The sequence below is a fragment of the Trachinotus anak genome, unplaced genomic scaffold, assembly GCF_046630095.1.
Source record: "Trachinotus anak isolate AG129_WGS33_773 ecotype Australia unplaced genomic scaffold, CSIRO_AGI_Tana_v1 ptg000001l, whole genome shotgun sequence".
NCBI classification, from domain to species: domain Eukaryota; kingdom Metazoa; phylum Chordata; class Actinopteri; order Carangiformes; family Carangidae; genus Trachinotus; species Trachinotus anak.
In genome coordinates this window covers 3,680,044-3,699,194 of record NW_027273852.1, presented here as the reverse complement: position 1 = coordinate 3,699,194, position 19,151 = coordinate 3,680,044, and the positions used below count along the sequence as shown (strand labels likewise).

At 40.1% G+C, this 19,151-nt stretch overlaps 2 protein-coding genes across 2 annotated transcripts; both read left to right on the top strand.

Annotated features, from left to right (window-relative positions):
• Positions 1-4,135: 4,135 nt before the first annotated feature.
• On the top strand, positions 4,136-11,866 carry LOC139632160 (histamine N-methyltransferase-like). Its single transcript, XM_071496992.1, has 7 exons — positions 4,136-4,255; positions 5,038-5,184; positions 6,884-6,936; positions 7,819-7,926; positions 9,867-9,997; positions 10,168-10,261; positions 11,029-11,866. Exons 2-7 carry the CDS (start codon positions 5,048-5,050, stop codon positions 11,388-11,390), a joined length of 885 nt encoding a protein of 294 aa, XP_071353093.1. The 5' UTR covers positions 4,136-4,255; positions 5,038-5,047; the 3' UTR covers positions 11,391-11,866.
• Positions 11,867-12,822: 956 nt separating this feature from the next.
• On the top strand, positions 12,823-17,923 carry LOC139632242 (histamine N-methyltransferase A-like). The gene is made up of 7 exons (XM_071497105.1): positions 12,823-12,951; positions 13,119-13,261; positions 14,099-14,151; positions 14,623-14,730; positions 16,297-16,427; positions 16,836-16,929; positions 17,036-17,923. Exons 2-7 carry the CDS (start codon positions 13,128-13,130, stop codon positions 17,386-17,388), a joined length of 873 nt encoding a protein of 290 aa, XP_071353206.1. The 5' UTR covers positions 12,823-12,951; positions 13,119-13,127; the 3' UTR covers positions 17,389-17,923.
• Positions 17,924-19,151: the final 1,228 nt, after the last annotated feature.

The following is a 19,151-nucleotide window of genomic DNA, read 5'->3' as shown; positions in this document are numbered from 1 at the left end:
GTCACATGTTGTTTGATGCTCCATAACATTATGACACATCAAGGTTTGAATACATCAAGGTTTAAATGCCTGGGTCTCCCCTCTAGCCTGTTAATCAATAGAGCTGAGGAAACCTCTTTGATGAAAGATGAAATGTCTTGAAGACCAAACGGCAAGTGTAGTTGCCTATGACTTAACTAACTTAGTACATAAGAAAAATATGTTTGAGGATGGAGGGTTGTTGTGAGTTTTGAGGTTTCCAGAAGATGAATCCCACTGACTGATTTTGATCCTGTAACTTAAGTTCCTGAGGTTGGTACAGATATCCATGTTCCCCTCAGGATGTATCAGATTTAACTTTGGTGATGCCTTAGCTGCTCATTTAACACCATCATCAGGTCAAGCCAATGCCATTTCCAACAGCCTCGGCTGCACTTTTTTGTGTTTAGTGCTAATTAGCAAATATTGGTATGCAAACCCATTAAACTGAGATATTGAGCATGGTAAACGTTATACCCAACCATTCAGCTAACATTAACATGTAAGGATTGCCATTGTGAGCATAGGAGCATCATTTATCTCAAAGCACCACTGTGCCTCAGTACAGCGTCACAGAGCTGTGAGCATGGCTGTAGGTGTTTGGTAAATATGAAGCACAGCGTTATATAATCATACAAACAAAGTAACACTGTTTAGCTGCTGTGTCCTGTATACATAGCAATAGCAGTGCATGTGTGTGTGATTGATAGAGAGAGAGAGAGAGAGAGAGAGAGAAAGGAACAGATGGTTGTTTACTTGTTTAAAATGATGAATATCTGATATTGAATTAGTCAGTGTTCGTCAGACTGTGTTTCTGCTTCATCAGCTGCAAGAGGGAGTTCATTCTAAAGATGTGAGCCTGATAGAAAAACACTTTTCCACCCTTTGACTTTATGTCTTATGTCTTTTTGTCCTCTTTTAGGTGCTATTTTCCTGACAATATGAAGAGCAGCACCCTGGGATCCAGAGCATGGAGGTGGCACATGGAGAACAGATAGATAAGCTTGTGCAAGCTCATGTAATCAATAAAAGGACTTGGACCTTCAGCCTGAACTCAGAGCTAATGAAAGGAGGACAAATTGATGTAATAAGGTTAAGCTTCCTACTTATAGTTCATATTCTATCAGCAGCCTCTCTTCAATATGCTGATGGATTAATGATTTACCATACTTTCTAAAGTACTACCATGAATTCTCTTGGATAGGCTTCAAGAATACATAATAACCACTGACAATCAGTTTGCTTTTAAAAACAAACACGGCACAGATTTGTGTACATACGCACTCAAGGAAGTTGTTAGTCAGTGCAGAAGGCAAAACACTGCAGTATTAATGTGTTTTCTTAAAGTGTCTGACCGAATTAACCGTGTAAATTATTTGTCAAACTACTGGAGGAGGTCCTCCATATTTGATAAGGATCCTTTTGGTATTTGCATCACACCATGCAAGTTAGATGGGGTAATAGTATATATATATATATATATATATATGGGGGGGTCTCATTAACCATCTGATGTATGCTGATAATTTAGTCATCCTATCTTCTTAAAGTGCTGGCTTAGAGCAGCTGTTCAGAGTAGGCCTATGCTCAAGTTATGGTGTGCAGTATGACATTAGATCTAACTCTAAAAAGAGTGTTATCATGTGTGTCATCATGTCATCATTCATTATGGCAGACCAGGTGCTAAATGTAGTGAACAAAGTAAGGTACTTCGATCACATCATCAGGAATGATCGATGCGGTGATGACGATGTGCAGTGCCAGTGTTGTGAACTGTACACAAGCCGACAGGCTGGCGAACGAATTTCATGTCAACAGATGATTTGAAAACAGCCCATTTTCAGAGCCCACTGCGCTCCACTCTACGCAGCCCATCTGTGGTGCAGTTATAGTACAGCAAAAAAGAAAAGGCCTCAGGTGGCATAATAATATAATAGTATATGTTCAAACAAGACTAGGTCAAAACCGTGGACCGCCTATTGTCAAATCCTCATTTTATAACCGTGACATCGTCTGACAAAAATACCAAACACATACATTAAAGACAAAGAGTGTGCTGTGATTTCAATTATATTTCCTTATAAAATGTTCACTCAGAGAAAAGGTTAGAACAGACAGACTATCTTTAATATTTACTCTCTCATACCACACACAGCCTCCTTCTGGAATCCACAATAGCTTATCCTCTATTCACCTCAACTCCACAACATAAAACTTTTCCTAGAGGCACGTCTTTATTTCTAACTCGCTCTGTTTGATATGTATAATTGGTCATAGCAGTATTTTAGTGGGAAGCCTCATTTTCAGACGCATTACGTGTTAATACAAACTCAAAACTTCCTGTAATTGTTTCAAATTAAAAACCCTCTAGCAATTTAGTGGATAGAAACCCTTTACTTCTTGACGGGGCTTTTATTGCTGTGCTGCAGGAGGCATATAGTCTCATCTCTGGTTGATGGTGTTTCTGTTGTTTACATGCTCTTCAGACCTGCTAGTTTCTTTAGCAGTTACCAATGACTTCTCTCTCTCCCTCCCACTCTCCAATTTCTCTTTTTCAGTGTATTTTATGTTCAGTCATTCCTCTGCCTCTTTTAGGGATAACAGTAGGCTATGTGTAAAGAAATACGTTTATTTGCTGTAATGGAGTGCTCCTCCCCTTCTCTGCAGTTCCCGAGCAGCTGGGAAACCAGAGCGGCTCGGCCTGCCCATAGCAGCCCTAAACTCCTGGGTGGCGTCCATATACGGTCCAGCTATGTACTGGGTTTATACCTAATCTTGTTTAAGAAAAGTGGTGGTCAGTCAGTCATTCAGTCAGTCAGTCAGTTACATTCCAGATTATAGGGCTGGCCCCACTGTTGCAGTTCAGCCAAAAAGGTCAGATAATAGTAATAATTTGTTTTCTTCGATTCAGAGAAATCGTTATGATCCCTATTTTCCTCAGTCAGGGATCCAGTAAACCAAAAACAAATTAAGATACAAATCCAACTGTCCCATGAAAAGCTGTGGTAATAGTCAAAGAGGATTCCTTGACTTGTTAAGGATTCAAAGAGGATTCCTACATGATTGAAGAAATGTGTTTATATAAAATAAAATGTTTTTGAATGTAAAGATGTGCCAAAGTACCAAAACAAGGTCAGTCTGTTTCTTGGGGTCAACAACTGGAGGAGTCACTGAGGTGCTTTAGAAATGTCTAAAAATGGACTGTAATTATCTTCTGTCCAAACAAAACATCCATGTATACCACTAGGCTACTAATTCATATCTGTCTAATCACTCTCCTCAGGATTCCCTCCCTGGATTAAAGTCTCTTCAGATGGGCTAAGTGTCCTAATTACAATCTAATTTGGGCTCTTGGCCTAGTTCCTGTCTATGTGACAGTATAACAAGTGGGAAATCTTGGTGTCACAGACACACTATAAGACAGCATTTATAGTCTCATTTTAATACCCAACTGTAGTCTTTTAATACACTTCACATTACTGCTGACTCTATGAAAGCATGCCAAAGTTTCTCCGATTTTAAAAAAGATCTTTCCAGATACAAGTCTCCATGCAATGAAAGAATCATCACGGTGAGACATGAAATAAATCATAATAGCTACTGCGTCTGTTTTTATTCTAGTCAAAGTTACATTTTCTTGGTGTAGTCGTGCAGAAGTGCAGGGTTGTACTGTGCTGATATACAACAATAATGTATCTTTGACAAAGGTAAAACTGGCTTGATGGTTTACTGAAGTCCAGCAAGTTTTCAGTATAGTTTCGTACAAAGGTGTAATGGAGACAATAAGCGTGCAAGTATACATTATCATTTCTGTCATTTTATATTGAATATTTCAGTCACCTCTGTTGAAGCTGTTGCTCTTATAGTCTTTTTTTTTTTTTGTATTTCTTATGATATCAAGGCACAGATTATAATCCAAATAGAAACTAAAGAGTTACCCAATCACCCAAGTTAAAGCGGACTGGAACCTGCTTTAACTCTCTGTTTTTCAAGTCAGACTTTTACATTTGTGAAGACGCAGTATGTCTTTCACCGACTGTACGGGTTTAAAAATGAATCACAGGTCAGCAAGTACAGAGGTTTCTAGTTTGTCTGTAGTGCTCGACGATTGGATTGATTTTTCTTGAGGATTTTTTTTTTTCCTGCCACCCTTTGACCCCACCGGCGGAGGAAGCTGTTACTCCGGTGGGAGGGTTTTCTTCCAGCCTGCAGCTCTCTACGGACGTGAGCCCCGCATGTAAGTGAAAAATGTCGCGTCATGTCTCGATCTGTCTGCAGCTTTCAACACCACATGCACGGGAGATTCACACCCAAACAGACGCCGTGGCATTTCACGGATCGGCTTCCGATCAGCTGTGCACATGCCGAGGGACGCGACAAGCTCTTTACCGCCGTGTGTGTGTGTGTGTGTGTGTGTGTGTGTGTGTGTGAGGGGGGGGGGGGGGGGGGCTGTCTCTGTTTCCGCTGCTGCCGCTGGAGACGTTTCTCTCACAGCTTCTCTTACAGCAGAGATTCAGCTCCAGCGCTCATACAGCAAACAATAATAATAATAATAATAATAATAATAATAATAATAATAATAATAATAGCAGCCCGGCAGCGTGAAGTGCGCTCTGCGATGGGAGTCGAGCTTGATGGTTATTCGCCTTTCGATTTCGAGGGAGGGGTCAATATGCAAATGGTGACTTCTTATTGGAGAAAGTGTTTGTTCGCTAATATAATACATTTACCAGATGTGCTTGTAAATGAAGTTAGGTTAGTGCAATGTACAGTATGACAAAAATCGTGGAATAAAAACCTCGCGGAGCGGATGTAAATAAATAGTTGGGTGTTCAACAGTGAGTTTGGCTTTGAACAGGTGATGGGAACTGATGTTCACCTGCAACAGCAACTGTCACTGAGCTAAAATAAAAAGAAAAAAATGAAGAGAAAAGTGCACTCGCATATTTTGCTCTTCGTTCTGACTTTCCTGCCTGTTGATGGTTATTTATTTATGTAGGTATGTATTTATTTTGCCAGACTATGTGCCATGGCATCTCCACTGATGAGTCTGGTAAATGATGATAGCAGATACCAGAAGTCCTTCCAGCTTTTTCTGGAGCGCTCCTCTGAGCATCAGTGTATGCAGGACTTCATCCACAATAGGCTGCCAGACATATTGGCCAGGTATTATAACACACACACACACACACACACACACACACACACATACACACACACACACACACCTGGTATGAGTGAATTCACACGACCACACTATTGACACAACAGAATATAATAAATCAGAGTGAAGCAGAATGTAATATATTAGAATAGAATTGTTAACAGCATTTAGATGATATACTGTACAAATAGTAGTATAGTAGAGCTCTATTCTTTGACCAGCACAGAAATAATCAAGATGAAGTAAGTATAACCCTTCATACAATATTTAACCACTCTACATTTGACAAAGCTGCAGTAATTTGTGAAAATTAGAGTTGGACCAATATAACTGGCTGATATTGGTTAAGATATTTTGGTATTTGCATAAATGGAAGCTACAAAAAAAAGTAGTACAAAAATAAAGCACCAGAGGCTGACAAGTTTATTTTTCATCTGTAGAAATGTTTATCTCAGTATGTCTTAAACAAGTTAAAGCAGATTGAAGTGTTACTTTTGTTTGCATACAGAATTTAATAATTGCCAGTATATGGTTACATCACCAGAACTCTCAAACATGCTCAACAATCTAGTACGGTTCAAACTGCGGTCAACATGTAACTTGTGATTGTTGCTGATTAACTAGGTGATCAGATGATGAGGCAGGAAGCCGTCTTCATATTTAAGCAGTGAAGAGGGGATACATGAAACAGCTTTTGTTGCAGGGCATGTGAATTTCAGGAATAATAAAAGGCAGTTAGGAAAAAAATAAATTAAGTAAATTAACTCCTGGAGTGTGATTAACACGACACATAATGCGAGAGTGTCTGTGAGAGGAACCACTTATTCGTACTGAAGAGGATCGTCCTCATACACCCCCTCTTACTGCAAAACAGACCTTTGTCAAACTTGTACATGTGTTGTTGTAACAAAATTATCCAGTGGTTGAAAATAAGTTTCTGCCTCGTTAGCCATTAGCTGGCAACTATCCAAAGCATGCAAACTTCAAAGAGAGCGCTACATGACCCAAATCCAAATGAAGGACGTACAGGTATTGCAGTGGACTTTTTAAGAATCTGTATATTTTACTTAACAGTGCAAACAAACAATCAAGTGACATAACTTGTGCAAATCCACCAACAAGCACTGCGTCCTAATTATTACTGCTGAAATCAGTCACCAGTTTTATAGGACTGAACTCAGTCCCAAAACAGAATATGTAAGTACTGTTACTGTTTGCCCCACAACACTAAATAATTGATTACCCAAATGTACATATATTAACCAGCTATACAGTGTGTGTGACCGCGAATGACAATTAGTGCATGTATATCTCCTCCTGCGTTGTTTATTTTCTATCTTTATATTAGCTTTAGGTGGAGAGTGTCATGCAGGAGAGAACCAAACTCTCTTCTCCGTGACTGTCCTCGAAGCAGATCACAGAGAAATCTGGAGAGCTGTGACTCACAACTAAATTAAAAAGTGTAATAGAGTTATTAAAATCAGGCGGTGAGTGACAGAACATGCCACGGCAACAATCAAAGTCCCGGTGTTTGGAGAAGCTTCAGACACAAGATCAGGACACCTCACATACCCAAGTGTCAGGAAGAAGTGACAGTTACAAGCCCAGAAGTGTGACCCACATTCGGCAGGTTGCAGGATGTGAATTCCAACACTTGACTGTTCTGAAGACTCAAAGTGTGTTTTCTTGCTCTCCCCTCAGCATTGGAGACGGAAAGTCCCATCTAAATGTCATTGGAGTTGGAAGTGGAGCTGGTGAGAACACACAATATAGGACACTTTCACTGCTGAACTTATCTTATGTTCTATGTGACACAGTAAATAGATGAGCGTCCTCCGCAGCAGACAGCTGAGGTGAGGAGGCGGCGTTGAGTCGGTGAATCAGCCTGCTCTAGCGGTTCCTGTTGCAGCGCTGTCATTTATGGCTGCAGCAGTAAAAACCTTTACCCTTATTATCACTGTCAAGGGTTTGTATGCATCTGTCTGGCTGTCAGATTAATCTTTAATGTCAGTCACAGACAAAGTGACCTCAACAGTCTGCAGCTTCACTGAACATTGTTTCTAGTGCTCATGACACAGCAAGGTTAATTTGTTCCTGAACAAACCCACTACTTGCCCATGAGTGCTGTTACACTTTCCCCTATGTCAAAGCCAATCCTTTCAATTTACCTGAGCTGTCATAGCAGTATCATAATGGAGCAATGATACAGATTCTCTAAAGGACTGTAAAATCCAATCAGATGACTACAAACTCCTCCGTAAGGCATCATTCGATCTAACCAGAAAGATTCAGCATCTGTCCACATCAGCTTCTTACTCCTTTTTACATGGTAACTTGTCAGCCTCAGAAAGACCTAGAACAAAACCATCTGCCTGTGGTTAAATGATATTGAAAGGAATATCATAGTGATAACTCACTCCCCTGGTATTGCAGCATAAAATGCATCATTTGCCAAACTGTCTAGAGCCATTAGCTATTTCCTGCTTAAATCTGCAGCATCATTTGGGCTGGAGCATCATGATGATCCGTTGGGTGACTGAATGTAGTCTTTATGTAGTCTATTTTTTTTCTCTTTCTTTTTTATTGACTTGTAAGAAATAGATGGCTTTTAAAATCAAAACTATTGGTGCCTGTAGGTAAGATTGACCTAGAGATGCTCTCCGAGCTCCGTACGAAGCACCCTGGGGTGACTGTGGATAACGAGGTGGTGGAGCCTAGCAGCCAGCAGCTGCATAACTACAAAGGTACGGCCTTTAGAGACACACACTCACAAACCACAGCTTTATATTGCATCTGTAGTGCAATAAAAAAGTATGTTTCAGCATTTAATTAAACCACAAAAAAGGTATCTTCCTACATTTAGTTATATTTTTTTAAGCTGAAAAGGCCTGAGTTATACTCGCTTGCAGAGATGTAGTCGTTTTCATTTATTCTCTTCTTGGAGGATGTGTTTCATACACGCGCCGTACATTGACGTCTACGTGTTGCGTGCACTCTGAATCAAAAAGATACAAAACACGTTTGGTTGCCATCCACACGTCCTCACACAGTCTGCTTGGAGAAAGTTTGTTTTCCTGCTCGTGCAACAGTTGGTACCTTTGTGGCTGTAGCTGATTTGTTGTGTCAGCGCAGATTGGTGAGTACACAGACGTCCACACCAGAGCCTTAAGTACAACCTAGGATGATGAAATTTACATCACGCAGACCCTAGCAGACCCTTGCAGACCCTTGCGTACTCGCATATGCGTAAAGTATAACACTGGCTGATGCATTAGTAATACAGTTATTCATGCATCAGTTGGAGGAGGTCCTTTAACAACCAGTCCCACACTCAAACCTTCTGAACTTTGAGTAAAACTCTGAATCCCTACAAGCTCCGAGTCTGCTGCCCTCCGACCAGTAGATTCACATACTTGTACTACTGTTACCACCAATTATTCACACGTACACATCATATATTCACACCTAATGAAAGTTGTAGTTAGAGTGGTGGTCCTCAGGTTCCTCATTTTTATCTTTTAGGTCCGTGTTCGATGCGCTGTGAGTGTTCATTATGTCCTCGCCCTGCCCCACTTCTCTTTAGATGTCTGTTGGTGTCTCTCACAGCGCAGAAACTGTTGACACACATCTGTGGGAGAATTCGTGCTGTATTGTTGAAATCTTTTGTGATTCCAATACTTGCTCATACTTGCCCACTTTGAATCAGCAGCTCACAGAAGGTCATAGCTGTAGAGCTGCAGTATTTAGTTTAGGTATTGTGTAGCTTGGATGGTATGACTCACTGCATTCAGTCTCATCCAGACAGGCAGACAGGGCACAGTTCATCAGGTGTACAATATCTTTCATTTATTGTGAAGTTTCAAATTTGTCATATGTCATACTTTTATCCTCCCTTTTCCTTGTGCTTTGAATGCCGGCTCTGTTGTAGCATGCACCATAGGTTACACAATAAATTAAAATTAAGCAACCCTGCACTGTCACGCACCTGGGGGCTGCCACTGGGAGGCCCATTAACGCAACGCAATGTCCTTGTATTAGTCAGAGCTCAGGCCCTAATGACTCCATGAAATATCTATAGGCTGAATCGCAGTTTTGTTGGAAAACAGTCGTAGATTATTTGTGTATTTGCACATGAAAAATGTATCTCACTCAAAACCTTGATCATATGCCGTCGTTGAAGATATACTGCAGCACGACCAAGAGTTTAAAGCACAGTTTTATCATTTTGAATTTCTTTCTCAATTTCTTTCTCTTCATAAGAGACTTAATAGAGGAGGGGGGGGGGGGGGGGGAGGCGCACACACACACACACACACATCCAGATGGTGGTGCCAAGTGGTATCAGTAGTAACGCAGCTGAGTTGTTTGTTTTGATAGCAGAGGTGCAAATTACAATGCGACAATGCAAAGTGTCAGTTGCAGATATTGTGGCCTGAAAACCTAAAAGTCGGTGTAGAGAGCAAAATCTCATAGTGTTCTATCTTTATGTTCTATCTGACTGTGTAATGCAGTCAGTTTTTCTGAGTTAAATAATTATGTTATACTTTCCCAAAATGTGTGATACGGTGACATGTCAGTTTACACAAAGCAACATGGAAGAACACAGATTCTGATTTTTGCCACTGTAACATTTGTGTGTAAATATGGTGACGTTTGAATTGCACCGTTTGTTGCCCGTGTGCAGTGTTAGTGTCGCAGGAACCAGGTTTAGATTACATCAAATTTACCTGGAACAAGATGACTGCCTCAGAGTTTGAGGAGCACTGGAAAGTGAAGAAGATGACAAAGAAAGCTGACTTCATTCACATGATACAGGTTGGTGTTGGCGACGCAGCGCTTGTGTATTTTTTGACACATCTAGGTCACATTCATTTGGTGGCGCTTCACAGCAATTAATCCCATTAGAACATCTGTCTAGCATAGCGTTATAATTAGGTGCTCCGTGAATCCAGTTACCAGCTCATTATCTGTGGTGAAATCGACAGATGCTGTACTATGTGAAAGATCCTGGAGCTACCATCAGCTTCTTCCGCAGTCTCCTCAACCAGAATGGGAAGCTTCTTATCATCCTCGTCTCTGGTAAGAGAATCTAATCTTCAGTCGAGAAATTTTATCTTTTTCTTTTCTCTGGTGTGTTGTGGTTGGTTATGCTGTATGAAGTCATTGTACTTACTGCTCATACATACACTGAAACCAGTTTAACAGTGTATCTCAGTAAAAATACTACTAACACAAACATGCATTCTGGTACATACAGTACACATTTCTCATAGAGGAGCATTTTATTTTAGTAATTAGAATAATTTCCCTTTGTTGATGTGGCTTTGTTTTCATTAGTAGTATCAGTAGACCATCATCCATTGCTTGCAGCATTTCTCAAGGGATGACAGTGTTGGTTGCTCCACCACGTTGGTCCAGACTGAAATCTACCAACAATTTTTAATCAGTTTTCATGACATTTGACACAGACATTCATGGTCCACAGTCACTGAATCCTACTGGCTTTGGTGATCATATAACTTTTCCTCTAGTGCCACCAACAGGTCAAAATTTGTACTTATTCAGCAAATATTTAAACATCCAGTGGATGGTAATTAGAAATTGTTACACAAGCTAACAAACTAAACTAAGACGGCAACAATGGTGAGCATTACCTGCTGAACATCTGCACATAAACATTGTTGTTGCATGTTGATGTTAGCATTTAGCTCAAAGCACCGCTGTTCCAACAGTACTAGTCAAAAGTTTGGACACACTTTCCCAGAATAGTGTGTCCAAACTTTTGCCTGGAACTGTAGGCACATGACTACAGACTCTAATTCATGTTTTCATGTCATCTATTCCAGGGGAGAGTGGCTGGGGAAAGCTGTGGCGGACATACAGGGCCCAGCTTTGTAACACAGAAATAAGTCAGTGTGTGACCACTGGAGACATCAAGAGCTTCCTGGACTCCAAGGGAGTGAGCTACCAGAGCTACGAGCTGCCGTCTCAACTGGATATCACCGAGTGTTTCACTGAAGGGGATGAGAAGGGAGAGCTGCTGCTGGATTTTCTCACAGAGGTGCTGGACTTCAGTAACACAGCCTCACCTGAGCTGAAAGCTGGCGTCATGGAGTTGCTTCGGCACCCAGACTGTAGTGTGGAGTCCAACGGCAAAGTGATCTTCAACAACAATCTTGGAGTGATAGTAATAGATCAGCTCTCTTAAAACCAGTTTGTTAGTACAGAGAATGTGAAATTTGCAGTATATTGGTAACATAGTTGTTGATTTTTTTTTTAACAGGTTGATTGATCATAATTGTATATTGTATATTGAGCTGTATATAATTAACAAGCTTTTAGCACATGTGGGAAATACCTTGTTTTATGACCTGATCTATTTCCAGGAATCTATTTTGATTTTGAAGTTTTATAAGAACACTTATTTTGGGTTTTTTCAGTATTATTTATTAATTGTGTATAATCTTCTATGCTTGTGCAAATAGAAAATAGCTTAATAGTAATTTTTTTGAAACACAGTTTGTTGTTGTCAGTATTAGTTTTAATCAGCTTCAGATTCTAACATCATAGAATTTTAATGGGCTACAGTTGGCAGGCTGTGCTGCCAACCCCATTACACTGCTGCTTCTCATCGGATCAAATTACTTTGGAAATATAAAAATAAATGTTAAATTGAACATTTAATGTTTTCCATGGGGGTTGAACTCTTAATTTTAGATAAGATGAACACTCCTGTGAGAGTGTATAAACCAACTAGTCAAGGACAATCTGGGTTTTACACAAAATGTGATAACTCTATACAACTCAAACGTAATTATACTCCAAAAACACCAGTGATACATACATGCAATATACAGTCAGGTCCAAAAGGCTGAGACCATATTGAGAAAGTGGTCTGGACTGTATTGCTTAGATAAACACGAGCATGACAGCAGCTGCTCCGAGTCTCTATCATCACCCAGGTCAGTTATTCCTGATTTAGCTGAAGTGCTGGCACCATCTTGAGGGCAGCATCAGTAACTGAACTGTAAAATACAGGAGCGGCCATATAAAGAGTCCAGAAACAAAAACACACAGGTATCTGCAGTAAATTGGGATTATCTGTGGCTGCTGCAGTTTATTCATTTTTTTTAGGTTGTGTTCAACTGCTCCACACTGACAACAAGCACTGGAGCTGAAACCCAGATCTTTCTAAGGGAATGTGGGTGACCAATGTACCTCCTGCAGGAACGTGTTCAGATTGTAGAGAGGCCTTGTGGTGTTGCTGTTATTCTTCTATCCGATAAGATAAACATACTGTCACTGTGTCCATAAATTAAATTTCTGTCCCACAGATTTGATCAGAAGGTTGAAGTTATCCATTGCTCCAGTAATTTCATCTTTTGGTTTTAGTTATTTCACTTCGTTTTTAACAGGCATATCACAGATTGTTGCATCCAAGCCATATTTACATTTAAAGGACCTGCCCATGACATTGCAGCTATCAATATTAGCTGATGTGTTTCATTTCCACTGCACTGCCTAAAATTCCATTTAAATATATTCTTATAAAGGACCAATGATAAGGCTGATCGGGTAATTGTCATGAGAGTCCAACAGGAATGTGGCTGCACAGCTGCAGTTGGCTCAGCCAAAGTTCATCTTTCAGGGGTTATGCAACACATTTGGGAAGGAGCCAGTCAGCCTGTGGGAGAGGAGTGTTGAAGCCCTGCAGCTTGTAAGAGTGGGAGAGCGATCGACTCAGTGTCCTTAGCCTCCATATATTCAAGGTAATTGTCAAATACTTACAATGTACAATTGGTGTTTACTTAAGTGATTTAAATTCAGCACAGCAACTTCTTAAAAACAGCATAACACATTTTAGACAGCTTTAGAAAATATGCTGTAACTATGCTTTACATTTAATTTCAAGCCTCTGTGTGTCAATACATTGCAGGGATCAGTCATGGCTGCAGAGGCAAAGCAGACGTGTTATGAGGGCAGTTCTGTCCAAAGCTTTCAGTTCTACTTGGAAAAGTCAGGAGAACACAAGGCCATTCTCGAGTGTGTTCAAAGCATCCTGCCAGGAGAATTTAAAAGGTACAACAAAAGAGGCTTTTATCATCTTTTTTACTATTTCACTACTCCCAGCAGAGGGGTCATGGGCGCCTTCTTTCTGTCTTTTTTGTGCTTTTTGAAGGAATGGATCACTTAGCTCATTATCTGAGGTCTCAGTTAATGACTTCTCTCAAAAGTTGGAGAATGTCAAATGGAGATGAAATTGCTCATGGTTTCATGCTGGCACGGAGCTGAGAGTATTGTGAACAAATTCGTGATGCCAGTTCAACTGGTCAAAAGCCCACTTTTTTCATGTTTGTGCAAATAACCCTGATGACGCAGAGGCCAGGAAGCACAGTGCAATTTTCTTACCATTTTGGCATGAAATATTTTTGTTTTTCAGTGGTAAATTTTCATAGAAATTTAAATGCAAATAAAAGTCCAACTTTAAATATGTTTATGGCAGAGATTTGTACCGGTAATGCCATCCACATCTTCTTGCAGGATTTATTCTTAAGTCCTTGTAAATTCGTGCCACCATAACCATATAGGCTTTCTATGTGAAGTCTGTAATTCTGTTTATGTTCTACCATGAATACACATTGTTTAATTAGAAGGGAATGTACGTAAATTTAATAAATATGACATAATTTGCACACACAAAGTCCACAAATGCATGTATTAAGAAATATTAGGAACCCTCTTAAAAGATTCAGTGAATAAATGCCAAGTTCTCTGTATTAATCAACAACCTAGTGACACAGATATTGGATAGTACAAGTGTTATGTGCTGTCGTGTAATTCACAGTTATTTATCTTATTATTTCTACTTTTAAATTTTTTTAAATTTGTTTTTCTTTTTTCTTGTGTTCGACATAGAACTGGAGCAGGTAAAAGCAGCCTGGATGTTCTTGGCATTGGAAGTGGTGGAGGTATGTGATGAAATACAACAACTGGTAATGGCTGCATGAACATATATTGTTGTAGTGGTTTGTTGTAGTAGTTTTGGCTTAGTTACCTTCTATAAACCAAAAGGGCTCCTGTTAAACCAATCATCATCCTCGTGATAAGGAGAATTCACAATAACACGCACTACTGAGCCCTATAGAGGTCAACACAGGTCCGAAGATACAATGATTATTGCACAGTGGCCTCATCAAAGTCATTACTCATGACAGAAATGAAAAGACTATTGAGCAAACACAAACTGTCTCTCTCTCTAACACACACTTGAGCTGCGTGAACTGTATTTGACATGTTGACCTTTCATTAGTTTTGATTGTTTCAGAAATGTTTGCAGTACTCAGTTCAAAAACTTTGGGGGATCGATGTTTTCACATTGAAGCAGCAGTACTCTGAGGCAGTGGGATTTCAAAATCTAAAGACTTCCTGGTTTATTCCAGGGGAGTTGGATGTCCAGATGCTCTCTGTACTGCAGTCTACATTCCCCGCTCTTCCTATCACTGCTGACATTGTGGAGGGCAGCTCTGTACTCTCAGATAACTTCAAAGGTATCAACGATTCAAAACACTATTTGTCGTTTTCTGTCTTCCTTGTCTTCCTTAGTAGAAGTAGTTTTAGCTGTTTTTTTTTTCTCAAAAATGCTTTAAAAAGCCTCTTCTGAAGAAACACAGTACAGAACAACACACAATTTGATCGACTGTTTGGATGTAAAATGGGTATAATTATAAAATCTGCTTGTACATCTGCATCTGCAGTAAGATAAAACTGCAACACTCAATAACTCATAATGACAAAATGAAAACATGTTTTTAGAATTTTTTATTAAAAATCCAAAAAAAGTATCTATACCTTTAGCTGTGACTCCAAATCGTGGTCAGTCGCATCCTGTTTGCTTTAGTTATTCTTGAGTTGTGTCTTGAACTTGACTAGACTTCACCAGTGGCAAACTGTATTGATTAGCCATAGTTTAGGTGTAAATCTTTGAGTGTCCGGACTGAGTAACCAGGCAAGAATAACACTGGTCAGAGAGGTGACCAAGAATCCAATGGTCACTCAGACAGAGCTTTAGAAGTCCCCTGCAGAGGTGGGCAACCTGCCAGGATGACCACCTCAGCAGCACTGCATCTATCAGACCTTTATTGTAGAGTGACGAGATGGAAACCTGTATAAGGCACATGACAGCCTGCTTGGAGTATGCCAAATGGCATTTAAAGGACTCTGTGGGCATGTGGAAAAATGTTTTTGACCTCTTTGGGCAGAGCTCCAAACACTATGGCTGGCTAACACCAGGCACTGGGAATCACATGGCTAAAACCAGGTAGGTGGGCTTCTCAGCAGCAGGGATGGGGAGACTGGTCAGAACTGAGGTCCTTAAAAGAAAACCTGTGCCAGAGTGCACGTGACCTGAGACTGAGCCGACAGTTCACCCCTCAGCACAACAGTGACCTGAAGCATACAGCCAAGAAAATGCTGGACTGGCTTTGGGACAAGTCTCAGACTGTCCTTGAGTGTCCCAGCCAAAGTCCAGACTTAAACCCCACACAACATCTGTGGAGAGACTTGGCAGTTCACAGATGCTTGAGAGGACCTGCCAGGACAAATGGGATAAACTGCCCACATCCAGATGTGCATAGCTTGTAGAGACTTACCCAAGACGACTGGAAAGTGTAATTGCTGTTAAAGGGGTACTGGATTTAGAGTCTGAACACTTTTGTACATTTTGATGAAAAGAAAAATTGCTTTAATTTCTAAAAACATGTTTCTCTTCATCATCATGGGCTATTGAGTGTAGATTGATGGGGAAAATGACCTTTTTATGGATTTGAAATTAAATCTATAACACATTAAAGTGTGCAATAAGCGAAGGGGTCTGAGCACTTTCTAACATAACACTAACTTTGGTACCCACAAAGCTTCGCAGGTCAGTTGTGGCGCTGCATGCTCCTAATGGATTGCAAGCAGCTAAACCTTGTATTAGTTATGTATTGATCATAATCTGTGCTTAGATCATTGCTTGTTGGATGAAATGGTTCAATGTACTGTACATACATTCTGATATACAGTATATCCGTGTTACTGACTGCTTTCTCTCCTTTTTTATGTCTAACTTTTAGCTCTGGTTGCAAAGACCACCAATCTTCAGAAGATCCAATTCGCTTGGCATGTCATGAACAGTGAGGACTATGAGAAGCAAGTGAAAGCAAAGACAGACATGAAGAAATTTGACTTCATCCACATGATTCAGGTGTCATTGCTTTGCTTTATGGACATTCAGTTTAAAAAATTATCTAATGTTAAGAAGATTGTGGGTTTGCTTGCCTGGGGAACCCCTACAAGTGAGGTGGACTAAAGTTTAAACAGTTGGTAGAATATCAGTTTCTCAATTTGTGCAAGCAGTTTAATTTATTCAGTTCCCTATAAATCCTTTGCTGCTCTTTGAATTCATCGGGGGAACATTTTGAGAGCAGAGCGCTTGCATACCAAACAGATGCATACAACTATTGCACCAACTAGTCAGACATCTTCTCCAACTTAAGTGTCCCTATCATCCCTACAGTGAGCGAAAACACTTCTGAATATGTGCTTGCATGTATTCAATCTTTCTTTAATTTGAAAATTCAAATTGAATGTTCCCCACAACTCTCCTGAACAGATGATCTACTATGTGGATAACCTCGCAGAAACTATCAAGTTCTACCACAGTCTTCTGAAAGACAATGGCAGACTTATGATCATCATTGAAACAGGTAAGTCGAACTGGATTTTAATTCACTTTATTTGTCTGCCATAAAACAATTTCGGTTTAGATTATTGCAATATATAATATATAATTTTGAATGTCATACTATCCAGCCAACGGTGGCTGGGACACCCTGTGGAAGACTTACAAGAAGGAGCTCTGCGTCGACGCCATCACTGAGTACCGCTCATCAGCAGAGGTGATCGCGTGCCTGAGGAGCCAAGGTCTGAAATATGAGGAGCACATCATTCACAACACGTTCGACATCACTGAGTGCTTCAACCCGAGCAGCACGACCGGAGAACGTCTGTTGAATTTCATGACAGCCAAAGATCACTTCTACCAGTCCTTCACCCCAGAGATCAGAGCAGGCATGTTAGACCTTCTCAGAAACAAGTGCAGCACTGAAAAAGATGGCAGGGTGTTCTTCAACAGCAGTTTGAGCTGCATACTCATTAATGATTGAGTATGACTCTTCTTGCATCCAATTATCCCTTATCCATTTGATCAGATGAACAGTATAGCTGTGTCTCACTTCAGAGGCTGCTTTTGAAGAACGGTTGCATCACAGCAGCACAACAAGGCTGTCGCGTTTCGAAAGCCCCTTTAAAGGAAGCTGAGAAGTGCGTCCATTGTTTTCCTAGTAATAAAGGATCCAACAGGTGGATCCCTTGTTGAATCCCAAGATTCATTGCCTGCCAGTGATGAATCACTATGGAATCACAAAAGGAGAACATGGCGGGTTCCACAAATGAAACAGCAGTCAGAGTAGACCAGACCGTCTCAGCCTTCGCAGTCTACAATGGCTAGAAAGCCTCCTTTGAAGGATGCAGCCCCTGAATTGAGACACAGCTTACATTAGCCTGTTGCTAAGATTAACTATGTGCAGTAGTTTTCAGTCTTTGCGGCCTATATTCACCAAACTTTTTATGTTTACTGAAATTATCAATGAAAACAATCCCGCCACTATTTTGTGATTAAAATGGCTTCCATTGACTGTTCACACTTTGCAAAGCTTTATATCTTTATTGACTGGCACACAATTTTAGCTATGCAGGAATATTGAATCAGCCCTCGGTTGGACTTCTTTCTAACATGTGAAGAAGTTTTCTTATTATGTCCTATAATATTAGAGCTATTATGATCTAGTTAATCATAGTCATCATCATAGTTAATCAGACCAGTTAATTTGCTTCTTTGAGTTGAGTTGAGTTGAGTTGAGTTGAGTTAAACTTTATTGTCTCCATGGGGAAATTTGGCTTGGGCACAGTGCATGGTTGCTACATAAAGCACTGCAAAACATAAAATGTTACATAACAGTAACACCAACAACAGCAGCAAAAGAGATATAAAAAAGGAAGATAAAGTGCAAGTGTTAGTTAGTGCTTAGGTGCGAACATTTATTGCACCTTGGTCTGTTGCCCCTTGTTCAGTAGCTTAATGGAGGCTGGTACAAACGGTTTGACGTGCACCTTGGTACCCGGAGTCTTTTACCTGATGATAGGAATTCATATTCAGGAAAGAGAGAGTTGAGGTTGAGAGTCTGAAATAATTTTTTTTTGCCTGTTTCATAACAGCCTGCTCGTACAGGCTTTGTATCGGCTTATGTTCTCTCTTCCCTAGGAGTTAGTGGCTAAAGACAGACAGGTTAGAGGCTAAAAACTGAGCTAGGGGTGAATATTAGACTTACATTTATCAGGTGTTCAGAAACACTGCTCCAAATGAAAACTTCCATCTGATACTTCTGTATCTGCTGTATGTGTAAGGAAGCAAGTCTGCAAAATCAACATTAAGGAGTGATTTGCTAGTTTTGTTTCACAGCTTGTTCCTACTGGTTATCAGTTAGAGGAAGTATAAGCACTTAAGTAAGTCACTGCTGTCAGGTACCTGACTAGCTAGGTGGCAGTTCGTGTCTCAGAAAACTTTTACTCACTTTTACATTGTGACAAAGCAAATCCAGAGTACAACACAAGCTTATCGAAAATTCATTATTTCCTGCTAATACACAGCTGCCAGACTAGTTTGTTTTCTTAGAAGATGAGAGCATCTGTGGCCTAAACTATACCCACTGTTTATAATTTCCCACAGTGAATATGGGTGAGAAATGAATTTAAAAGCAACACTAAGGAGGGTGCTGCAAATTTCTTTGTGACACGTATAATGCTAATAAATGTTCAGTTTCATTAGAGAGACCTGGATTAATTGTAAAAATGACAGACTTTTAAATCT